At 43.8% G+C, this 12,706-nt stretch overlaps 1 protein-coding gene across 1 annotated transcript; it reads left to right on the forward strand.

The window, feature by feature from the left end:
- The first annotated feature begins 2,056 nt into the window (after nt 1-2,056).
- Nucleotides 2,057-3,898, forward strand: LOC148113930 (uncharacterized). Its single transcript, XM_087893549.1, has one exon. The coding sequence runs from the start codon at nt 2,057-2,059 to the stop codon at nt 3,896-3,898; it is 1,842 nt and encodes a 613-aa protein (XP_087749675.1).
- Nucleotides 3,899-12,706: the final 8,808 nt, after the last annotated feature.

Raw genomic sequence — 12,706 nt, forward strand, 5'->3', positions numbered from 1 at the left:
TTTTTCCTCTCATATCTAACCATGGTTAAAATATTCTCTGGTAATAACTTTATCCTGCTGGATCTTGTGGATATTGTTTTATGTTGCCCCCATTGTTTGAGGACACCCAGTGTTAGAGTTTTTCTCCTTCAGTTGATTGCATCCAACAGCTTTTGGAAGGTTTGTATAATTTGACATGCTTTGCTATACATGCTGGGGGTGATTCAATCAGGGGAGCCACTGGAGGTGGGGAATGGAGAACAGTCTGATGCTTATTAACCACTTTAGGCTCATACAAATATATTCTAGTTCTGTTTTCCCCTCCTGCTGAAAGGACAATGCTATAGGGCTGCTGTTAGCAGATGTATGGAGCAGGGGTGGGTTCTACTTATCTTTACTACCGGTTCGCAACGGGGCCGCACGCATGTGCAGAAGCGTTTTGATGATGTCAGGGTCAGTGGGTGGAGCCTCCTGCCAGTTTTACTACCGGTTCTATAGAACCGGTGCGAACCGGGGGCAACCCACCACTGGTATGGAGCTGTGAGAGAGCCTTAAAGCCATGTTCTCTGGAAACTGCAGTAAAGCAAAGATTTAGGAGTTCCTGCTCTCTCCACACTGCACTTGTGGGTCTGCTGAACACCAACCAGTAAACAGATCATCACCAGAGATGATATTCAGCCGGTTCAGACCAGTTCAGACGAACTGCTAGAGCCGGCAATCACTTGACTCCGCCTACCTGCCCCTGCTCTATCCTGTCCTTTATTTTCTGCTTTGTAACTCATCTCAATCACATGGCTCATCTCAATCACTTGCTGTTCTACTTACCATTGCTGACTTGGAAAGTAAGCAGCTGAGCTTCTAAATGCTCTATTTTCAGTGCTGTGCGCAAAGCGCATGTGCACGCCCAAAGCAGGCAACCACCAAACCAGTTGTTAAACTGGCAGCATTCCACCACTGATCACCATCATGATTGGTGGATATTTTGCAGCCAGTTGGCCACGTTTCAAGAGGGAAGAATGGTGAACTGGATAGAGAACCAGAGAAATCTATGAGGACTTCTGCTTAACATGCTTTGTTCTCAACAAATCAGGGCTCCTCCAACTGGAAGCAAAGTAGAACAAAAGCAACAGAGGTTGGAAAAGATCAAGAATTCTTTACTGGCCAAGTATGATTGGATACACAAGGAATTTGTCTTCGATGATTTGGAACTACAATACCTAGAATTATGTTCCCAATCCATGTTAAATTAAATTATTTAATTTGGTTTTAAATTGTTTCTAACTTTTGTATTTCTGTATTTTATCCTGTGCCTGTTCACTGCCCTGAGTCCTTCAGGAGTAGGGCAGTATACAAATTTAATAAAACAAATAAACAAAACAACAAACATGTGGAGGGTTGTCCCCGGTTCGGACTGGTTCTATAGAACCGGTAGTAAAACCAGTGGAAGGCTCCGCCCACTGACCCCGACATTATCAGGAAGCTTCTGTGCATGCGCAGAAGTGTGTGTGCCTGAGCAAAGCGCACGCACATGTGTAGCCCCGTTGCAAACCGGTAGTAAAGGTAAATAGAACCCACCCCTGTCCCAATCCATGTGGAGGATGCTGAGTTGAGGGACACTTTACTTTCTTCTTTCTTCAGCTTTATATGGCTGACCTCCTTTCAGTCTAGAAGAAATCACTGACCAAGTTTAAGGAGTTTGCTCTGTAGAGCAACGGGTGGTAAGGACTGAGGCGAGACAGGGTTTGCATTTAACAAGCCTTTATTGGTAACTCTAACAAGAACGGCTTCAGGAACTGAACAACAACTTGCGTGTTTGACAGCTATTTATATTGTAGCTGTCAAACCGTCCAATAAATAGCAGTGCCCAAATTCTCCCGCAGGCTTGGGCGCATCTTAACCAATCAGCACCCCGTGTCGTAAGTCCGAGGACTTAGCAGAGTTGACTTTGGGTGAGATGGTTCCTTACACAGCAAAGGCCTTTGCGAAGCCCAGCACTTCTGCCAATCTAAGTAACTCACTGGGTCAATTCCTAAATTAAAAATAACTTCTCTGCTTGTGTTTTTCCTGTCCCCAACAGATGTCCGTTATCCTCACCGGTCTTATCCAGTTCTTTCGGCCACTGCTATCGTCCCTCTCTGGCGTACTCGAGTGCAAGGGTGTCGCACCATGGTACTTCCTCACAGGTCTCCGCATCGTGGCCGTCTTCTTCTCCAGCGGGCCCTGGGATTCCTTGAAGCAGGATGTGTCCTGCAGTTGGGTGTCCCCAGCGCAAGACAAATCAAAGGAATTCTGCACGGTCCTGTGCCAAAACCAATATTTCCCACTCGCAGTTTCACCCACGGCGGCATTGGCGTTCATGGTCGTGCTCCTCCTGGTGGGGCTTATGAGGCTCACCACCCCCAGGAAAAAGAAAAAGAAAGAGGATGAGAATGACAAAATCACCGGTAGCACCAGCGATAGTAGTAACAGAGGTGTGGCTGTAGTTACTGCTGGAGCAGGTGGGGCATCCGGTGTTTACATGGCTGGACCTCATGGTCTTCCAATGCGCTATAATGACCCTGATTCCCGATCCCACAATTACCGATATTTTCACCCCAATGTTTGGCATGATCGGGATGGCATGCCTATGGCCCACATGCCTGGAGGCCATGATCCCAATGTTGGCTTGCGGCCATACAGAGGCTACGGCATGCCTTATTACTTTGATCCCTCAGAAATGCCTGACCACTACTATAATATGTCTCAACACACAATGACTGCATACCCAATAGATACGCAACACGGGAGGATGACAACCTATGGCCCTGAAACAGATCAATACGAAATGCCTCCCCTTCAAAGTTCTAAAGAATCAATCAATGCTCCTACCAACTATGCACCCGCTCCCATGGTATATAAAACTAAAATGCCTCAGCATTATCGGCCTGAGGAGAAAGATCATGAAGGCTTCCAACAGAGGTACAGAGGCCCTAAAGAATATGGTGACGGTGCTGACTATGCATACACCATGGGTAGAAAGTTTCCAGGGAGAGGCAAGATGAACCCCAGATACCCCGAAGAAAGCAAATATAGCATGGCAACCAAATGTAAAACAATCTCTGAAAGTAACGTGGACCAAATCACAGCCCATCGTAGGCCAGATGCCATGAACATAGCCGTCAAACGAAGGCCAGTTCCCGGAGGTAAAATGAAAACCAAGCAGCAGTTAGCTTTTGATGCTCCTGGTAGGAGTGATACGGGTTTTGACAATAAGATGGGGCCCCAACCATGGATGGCAGTGGATTCCCACTGCAGATCCATTGATGAAAATAAATCTGTGGCTGGGGCTGCCATGGCCCCTGGACCGACTCCACCTTGCCCTGGTGGCGCAGCATGTACATGTGCTGGGAATAATCCATGCCACCCGGGCCCTTCATCTCAACCCCAGAGAGACCCCGGTTCCAATGCTGCGCCCTCTGGTAATACACAATCTGTACCTGGCCCACAGGATCATGCCAAGTTGCTCCTCGCAAACATCTGTGGCGTCCCTCTCTTTGACATCTGGGTGGCGCTTCTCCTAACGAGTGAGACTTGCTTCCTGTGTTTTATACTTCTCCTCCAGATGCCCAAACTGGTTGGGCGTTCCTGGATCTGCTCTCCAGATGCCGTCAGTTGCCCTGAAGCAGTTGAATGCGCCGTGAAAGGAAGAGCTGAAAAACGGATGGCATTATGGGGGATGGCGTTCACCTCCATCCTTTTCATAATAGCCTGTTGTGGCTACTTTCACATACGGTTCTGCTGGAACAAAAGGTGTCGCCGCATGTGCAGTGAGCCTCAGGGGAGGTGCCCAGGAGCTTGTGCTGAGGACACAGCACCGGAAGGCCATGTGAGTAGGGGAGATGTAGAAAATGGCAGTGAGGAGAAGGAAGAAGGGTTATAAGAAGATGGCAGGAGAGCGAAAGGAATAGTTGGTGAGTCCAACCGACCCATTTCATACCTCTGATCAGTTATCCAAGGGCGTTACCTAAACAAGGCAACAACCATTACGTTGATAATTCATTGTGTTAGCTCTTCAATGCAATTAAGGATTGCATTTGCTAACATGTCCAAAACCACATTAAAACAGGAGTTTTCCAACGTTGCATTGCCCCAGTCTAAAGTTCCAAACAGGGTTGACTTTTTCCATTTCCTGGATATCACAAATTCAGAAGTCAGCTCTAAATAGCAATTTAAATGAAATTAAACTGGAGCCTTTAACAATGGCAGGGATTGTGGTAGATGGAAAAAAGAATCCATATAAAGAATTCCTTTTGAGCTAGATTGACATTTCTTGATAAAAAGAAAGAGGAAAAGGTTCTATTTTACTCAGAAAGCTGAAAATATAAGAGAAAATAACTTTCCATTTTTCTTGAGACTGGGTGGTGAAGGTATAAGGGATTTATAATCAAGGAAAGAAGCAACTTAGAATTAAGGAGAAATTTCCTGACAGTTAGAACAATTGATCAGTGAACAACTTGCCTCCAGGTGTTGTGAATGCTCCAACACTGGAAGTTTTAAAGAAGAGATCGGACAAACATTTGTCTGAAGTGGTGTAGGGTTTCCTGCCTAAGCAGGGGGTTGGACTAGAAGACCTCCAAGGTCCCTTCCAACTTTGTTATTCTATTCTATTCTATTCTATTCTATTTGGATAGGATTCCCCCCATTATTTAATTTTCCCCTCCTTTTTAATATTGTTAATATGGTGCATAGGTTATTTTAAAGGTCTAACTTGTTAAGGAGCATTGTAAGCCAAAATGTACTGACAACACTTCTGCTTAGAACTGGGCTTATGTAATACATTTTTTTTTGCACCAAGTTCTACTGAACTAAACAGGAGTTTGTACACACAATATATTGGGAGAAACTTTCACCCGCTAGCCTGAGTTATGAACATCAAGATATATTAAAAAGAAATGGATAGAAATCAAATAATTCATTAATTGCTTAAGTCCTGGTATTTTCAATAAAACTCGAGCTAAGTCAAGACCTTACATTTTTTTTTCTAGTTTTGAGTGTTGTTTTGCCCAAATCCCTAGTGCAACATCTGGATTTGGCTACATAGGCAAAGTCTGATCTCAATTAAGCAGTAAGGCTGTCAGTTTACTCAGGCTGAGATAGGAAAAATGTAATTTTTTGGGCCTAGCTGTAATGTGTATAACAATTTACCAGTTGGTTCACACAAACCAGACTGAACCAGATTTTTCTAAATGAGTCCTCAGAGTTTTTTGGAGAAAGTATCTCGTAGCCATAGTGGCACAGTGGAATGTAGTATTGCAGGCTAATTCTGTCAACTGTCAACAATTCGATTCTCACCGGCTCAAGGTTGACTCAGCTTTCCATCCTTCCGAGGTCGGTAAAATGAGGATCCAGATAAACCGCTTAGAGAGGACTGAAAAGCACTCTGAACCGGTATAAAAGTGCTATTGCTATATCTCCAGTAATCATAGCCAAGAGTTAACCATGAAAGGACGTGTATTTTAAGAATATTATAAAACCATGGTTAAGAAAGCTTGCAGAATTTCCTCTTCACTAGGCTTTCAAGTGGAAAAAATTCAAGCAGTCCTCATCCCTTTTGGAATTTTAGTTTTCATACACACACACATAATAATTTTATTAAAGGGGAGAGGAGCATTTGAGTCCTTAGATGCCATCTGAAGAGACATGATTCAGAATCTGTCACTTCATATTGGGAATAGAGATGGCTCTGAACTTTCCAGCCTTATTTCTTATTACGGGATCAGACTCAAGAACAGCAAACACTTTAATACCCTTCCTGCCTTTTAATATTTCTTTTCCTATTGAGAGTTAGATGTCAAAGCTTGCATGTCGCTTTGCTGACTGACATCTCTGTTGTTTATTTGCAAGGGCCTTTTTAAAAGGCTGTGACTGTGAGCCCACTTAAAAGGGAATGAGTGCTAACCTTTAGCACCTTTGGGACCCCCCTCCTCCTTTCCTATCAGCTCTGATAATAATAATAACAGTAACAGAGTTGGAAGGGACCTTGGAGGTCATCTAGTCCAACCCCCTGCTCACGCAGGAGACCTATACTAGGGATTCGAACCGCTGAACTGCCGACCTTTCTGATGGACAAGCTCAGTGTTTTAGCCACTGAGCCACCTATCCAGGCTCAAGCGGCTCAGCCTAATTAGAGTTTAAATTCCCCAGATGGTTAGATCTAATTGGGCAACACTGTTTGGGACAACACCACAGTCAGGTAAGACCCCCTCAGGTCCATATGGGACCCCTTCGCTCCGAAAGAGTCAGTGGTGGGTTGCTACCGGTTCTCCTCAGTTCGGGCGAGCCAGTAGCGGAGATGATGAGGTGAGAGTGAACCGGTTTTCTCCGACCGTCAGTTGGGCCCTCCCGCCCACCCCTGAACTATAGCTACCTATATTCATTCATTTTTAGCCCAGCTGATAGGCGCGGCAGAGCGGATTGCCTTGCCTCAGCTGTTCTGAAATTCAATGCGTGTGTGCGAAGCGAACTGGTGGTAACACCGGTTGAAACCCACCACTGCTAGAGTCCAACTGCTAGCTAGGAAAGCAGCATTGGAGAACTGATGAAATGAATAAAGAAGGCCCAATACTTTTGACTGGCCAGAATGATAGAAGAGAAGTGCTCATTCTGCACCATTTACTTGACCGCTCTTGGCTTTTAAGATCGAAGGAGCTTAGCTCTGCCATGAGCTGAGACAGTGGATAGGACAAGTCGGTGAGCAGAAGAGAGAAAGGAAGGAGTTAAAAGCTTAACGATTATAACAGATTTGGGTTTCAACAGGTTCTGACCAGTTCTGGAGAACCGGTAATGGAAATTTTGAGTAGTTTGGAGAACTGGTAGTAAAAATTCTGACTGGCCCCACCCCCATCTATTCTCTGCCTCCCAAGTCCCAGCTGATCGGGAGGAAATGGGGATTTTGCAGTAACCTTCCCCTGGAGTGGGGTGGGAATGGAGATTTTACAGTATCCTTCTCCTGCCACGCCCACCATGCCATGCCCACCAAACCATGCCACGCCCACCAAGCCACGCCCACAGAACCGGTAGTAAAAAAATTTGAAACCCACCAGTGGACTATAAGATATGGAAAGTAGCCAGAGAATGAAGGATGTGGGAGTCCTTGGTGTTGTCTAACCTTGGGGGTTTTCTTGCAGATGTTTTATTACCAAACTAGGTAACATTATCAGTGCACCTGTATGCCATGTTTTCCCAAAAATAAGATATCCTCTGATTATAAGCCGTCCCTCTAAAATAAACCCTCCCCCGAAAATAAGCCCTCCCCAAAAATATTTAAACACATGCACAGCCGGTCCCCGCCATTTCCTCTGGTTAGGGTTAGGGAGACAGAGCTGGAAATCAGGAAAGACAGCAAGAGGAGCGCCATCTTGCTTCACGCGCCCCAAAATAATAAGACCTCCCTGAAAATAAGGCCAAGCACTTTGTGGTTCAAAAAAATATAAGACAGGGTCTTATTTTCAGGGAAACACGGTAGGTGTGCAATTGAGTCACACTTTCCTAAGTCTTGTTCCAGTCATCTTTGTTTTTTAAATCTTCAAAAAAAAAAAAAAGTTCAAATGATAAGCCCCAGATAAAACTCTGACTTAAGAAAAAAAAAAGTAGAATATTTCAGGCCAAAAACCTTTGCATTAGATCACCTCCTACTCTTAAATCTGAAAATCCAGAAGGATCTTGCTTGCATGTCTTTAGCTGTTCTTGATAAAATCTATATTTGCTATTTTATTCTTTTTATTTTCTTTTTAAAAAGGTATCATTTGGTGCAATATATTTAAATAGCCCCAGGTTCTTCAGCCCGTGGGAGTTCCTAATTAGTTGAAAGAGATTCTTAAGGTTCATCCAGGATGTTCTCCTAGTTAGTTATTAAAAACGAACTCCATAAAGGTTAGTTTTGAAATCATTTTTTATAAAGCAAGGAGCCTCCTTGGTTATGTTTTTCAGCAAAATATCACAACTCTCATGACCTGGAACCAAAGGTGTGGGTGGATCCAGTATAACTTGGATCAAGTTTGAAAAGAAACCACATAATTGAATGTACACAGGATGGAAAAGATGGAGTGATTTATGTACATCATTTAATTAGCCAAGAATATCTGCTATCAGATCCATTTTGGAGGAAGAGAATGTTTGGCAACCTTTCTCTCTGGGGTTAGACTCCAAATCCCATCGCTGTTTTCTTAGCAGCAATGCGAAGGGCTTTGTCATCCTCTTCTTTTGAGATATTTTTTGGCTTCCCAGTTTTCTAGAATCCAGACAAGATCAGCTACGTAGGAGTTATGCTGTATAGCAATAGCACTTAGATTTATATACCATTTTACAGTGCTTTACAGCCCTCTCTAAGCAGTTTACAGAGTCAGCATATCGGCCCCAGCAATCTGGGTCCTCATTTTACTGACCTTGGAAGGATGGAAGGCTGAGTCAGCCTTAAACTGGTCAGGATTGAACTGCTGGCAATCGGCAGAATTAGCCGGCAATACTGCATTCTAACCGCTGCACCACCACGGCTCTACATAGCTATTCCTCGACGTACAACCATTTGTTTAACAACGGTTCAACACTGCTGAAAAAAGTGACCAATGATCTGTCCTCACAGTAATGCCCATCACAGTGCCCATCAAAATTGAGGAGCTTGACAGTTGGAATGACGTGATTGTCCTTTGCAACCTTCTCAGGAGGCTTCCAACAAGCAAAGTCAATGGAGGAAGCTGGAGTCACTTAAGACTATGCGATTCGTCTAACAACCATAGTACTCGCTTAATGACCATGGAAAAAGAAGTCATAAAATCTGGTGCGACTCACTTAATGACTTAATGACTGCATCACTTAGCGATGGAAGGTCCAGTCCCACTTGTGGTCATAAATGGAGGACTACTTCTAACCAATGTGATAATTAGGAGATAGATGAATCATCTTCTTTTTTAACCTTACAAAGAGACCACAGTTACAGTTTTTATGGGTTGAGCTGAGTGACCCACCATATTCAACAATAGGTTCAGCAAAAATGGAAAACCCATTTGAAAAATATCTCCAAACCCAAGGAAAAATAGTTTTACCCATTATTCTACCGATTGTGATCATCAGATTTCCAAAAACATCACAATGTTCTGTTTCAGGTCTCTCTCTCTCTCTCTCTCTCTCTCTCTCTCCCTCTCCTCCCCCCCTCCCTCACACACACAATACGCTACGTGAGAGCCAAAATTTACTCCAGGCTAAATAGCTAAACAACAGACAAGGAAAGGAATGTAAATCAGAATGAAGTTTCTGGGAAAGAAAGCTTACCTGAGTAATTTCGCTTTCCATAGAAACTCCCAGGAAAAAAAGTCAAAACCCAGAGTTCAAAGTTCAAAGAGTTAAGCCAGGATTGTCAGCCAATCCAAAGGTTAGAGTTTCAGAATTTTTTTTACATAAGTACAGGTCGTCCTCGACTTATGATCACAATTGAGCCCAGACTTTTGATTGTAAGTGTCAGTTTTGGAAGATAGTTAAGTTGTTGCAGTTGTAAGTCAAGTTACCACATGACTAGACTTGATTTTGCAACTTTTTACAATGGTTGTTTAAGCAATCGCCTGGTTGTAATCCAAATCTACCTTATCCCAATGAGGAGCTAATCATACGTTGACGGCTACTTGTACACAGGAATGACATATCAGAGCAGGAAATCCAGTGGTGGGATTCAAATAATTACATAACCGGTTCTCTGCCCTAATGATTTCTTCCAACAACCAGTTCACCAAACTGCTCAGAAAGTTAACAACCGGTTCTCCTGAAGTGGTGTGAACTGGCTGAATCCCACCACTGAGGAAATCATACAGTTGTTTTCAAGAAAGAAACTCGGGTCAGGCTGTAACCAGGGGTGGGATTCAAAAATTTTAGCAACCAGTTCTCTGCCCAGTTGCTGGGTGGGTGTGGCCATGGTGGGCGTGGTCTACTCAGTTCCTCTGGGTGAGCGAAAATGGCCTCCCCCAGGCTCTGGAGGCCCCCTGGAGGCCAGAAATAGGCCCGTTTCCGGACTTCTGGAACGTCCGGGGGGGCGATTTTTGCCCTCCCCAGGCTCTGGAGGCTTTCCTCAAGCCTCTGGAAGGGCAAAAACAGCCTTCCCCAGACTCCGAAGGCCCTCCGGAGGCTGGAAATGAGCCTGTTTCTGGACTTCTGGAACTTCTGGAAGGCCTGTTTTTCACCCTCCCAGATCCTCTGTGTGGGTGCTGCACTTACCTGGCATCCAAAACAGGTGGCATGGAGACTCCTGGAAAGGGTGGGGTAGCGTGGGGTGGGAGGGGCCAGCCAGTCCTTGCAACTACTGATTCGCCCGAACTGGTCTGAACCAGCTGAATCCCACCCCTGGCTGTAACCACCTAGATATAATTTGCCCTTGTTTGGCAAGGAGCGCCACTGAGAATCTTTGCTCTGCTCTCTGTTCTGCTAACTGAGTGTAGAGGCTTGGAGGCCAGTCATGCACCATCATCTGACTAGCCAGCTTTTCTCATGGTACCTACCTTTGATCAGCCTCAGATGATTCCTGGCTTGGTGTCTCCTGAGGGTGATATTCCACTAAGCCAGCTTCTTCAGACCCAGATTGAGTCCTGAACCATGAAAAGCCGATCTGAGATATGTATGCATGTTGGCTACAATTGCCTTTTATTCCTAAGGGTTTGGGCTGGAATTGGAGGGATCCTCAAAATGTCAGGTAACTATGTCCCTGAAGTCTGGAATAAAATGGCTTCTGAGGCTCTACAAAGTCCAAAGGACTGGGTGATTTATACCTGGTTTCAAATCCATAATCCAGATCTAAGCCTTTCCCCCCTAAAGCAGGGGTGTGGAATTATGGCCTCTTTATGACCTGTAGACTTCAACTCCCAGAATTCCTGAGCCATGCTGGCTCAGGAATTCTGGGAGTTGAAGTCCACAGATCATAAAGGAGCCATAGTTCCACACCCTTAGTCTAAAGCCATATTCTTGGACAACATTCCCCAATGTGTTGGTTTTCAACATTCATCCTGCATGTTGGCTGAAATTTATAGGATCTGATATCCAGCACATACAGAGAATTTCAACTGGGGGAGGGGGGGGAAGTTTCTCAGGATTCAGATAGCCTGCCAGCTGTGACACCAGACTCCAGGAAGTTTATTCTCTGCAAAATAATCACTACGGAGAGAGATTAGATCAAATAATTCTGGTGTCCTAAATATCTTCTTAATTTTCTTGGAGAGGGAAGCCTGTTATTAAAAAATGTTTGCTGCTTCATCAATGCCTAATGACAACAAAGAACATTGCCCATTGTGCAAGCAGGCATTACAGATTTACTTCCAAAATATTGGCAAGGTAAACAAAGGAAGAGATTTGACAAGTAATTATGCCCAGGCAGGTATGTGCTTTAATGTAATGCCAGAAAGACAATGCCCTCCAGTGGTCTTCTGGCTTCACCGGTACATTTTATCAAAGCTGATCATCTTCTAAGGATATTTCAAAGTACTTGACTGACTATACAAAATACTGACATCATCCCCTCAGCAAGCCTGTGAGCCTTAGCATTAATATCCTAAATAAAGTCCAACTGCTGGCTTCTCAAATGGATTTGAAACATGAGGAGAGACAGGATTCAAATTTGAGATCTCCTGCAGAGTGCATTTCCCAACTTTAACATTTTTCAGATGAGTAAACTTCTACTCCCAGAATTCTCAGCATTGGCCACACGGTCTGGGGAATTCTGGGAAATGAAGTCCATCCATCTGGAGAGCACCTAGTTTGGGAAACTCTGATTAAAGGCTTGAGGATTAGCTAGCAAGAGTTCCATCTGTTGGAGAACTTTATGAGAGCTCCTAGGGATTTCTGAGAGAGAGAGAGTGAGGGAGGGAGGGAGGGAGAGAGAAAATGGATAAATTATGATAATGGTAGATGATAGAACTAGATAGATAGATAGATAGATAGATAGATAGATAGATAGATAGATAGATGAAAATAGAGATAAACAATAGATAGATAGATAGATAGATAGATAGATAAATAGATAGATAGATATACATGATAGATAGATAGAGATACATGATAGATAATGATAAATGATAGATAATGATAAATGATAGATAGATAGATGGATGATGGTAGGTAGGTAGGTAGGTAAGTAGATCTAGAAAATAGAGATAAATGATAGATGATAGATAGATGATAGAGGGAGGATTAGCTAGCAAGAGTTCCATTTGTTGGAGAACTTTATGAGAGCTCCTAGGGATTTCAGAGAGAGAGAGAGGGAAGGAGGGAGATAGAGAGAGAATGGATAAATGATGATAATGGTAATTTGATGATAGAAATAGATAGATAGATAGATAGATAGATAGATAGATAGATAGATAGGTGATAGGTGATAGGTGATAGATGATAGGTGATAGATAGAGAGGATTACATTGTAAGCATTTTCCATCTCAAAATGCCAAGAAACCATTCAACTATGGTCAGAGATGACTTGGAGATAAGGAGAGGGATATCAGATACAAACAACGAGGCCCACACATGCAGAGGTCAAGTTATCTATTTTATTATGTTCTGACTATAATTCAGGATTTTCCCCAGACTGGCAGTCTTCCCTTGGGATTAAATAGATAAGGCCCCAAGGAACTTGAGGGAAAGGGTCAAACCTAGATCTTTTGTGATTGTGTGATGATTCCAGTATCACTCCAACCTTACCTCTTCCCTGTCAGGCTGGATG

Source organism: Pantherophis guttatus, chromosome 4 (assembly GCF_059756535.1).
Source record: "Pantherophis guttatus breed Tessera chromosome 4, ASM5975653v1, whole genome shotgun sequence".
Classification (NCBI taxonomy): domain Eukaryota; kingdom Metazoa; phylum Chordata; class Lepidosauria; order Squamata; family Colubridae; genus Pantherophis; species Pantherophis guttatus.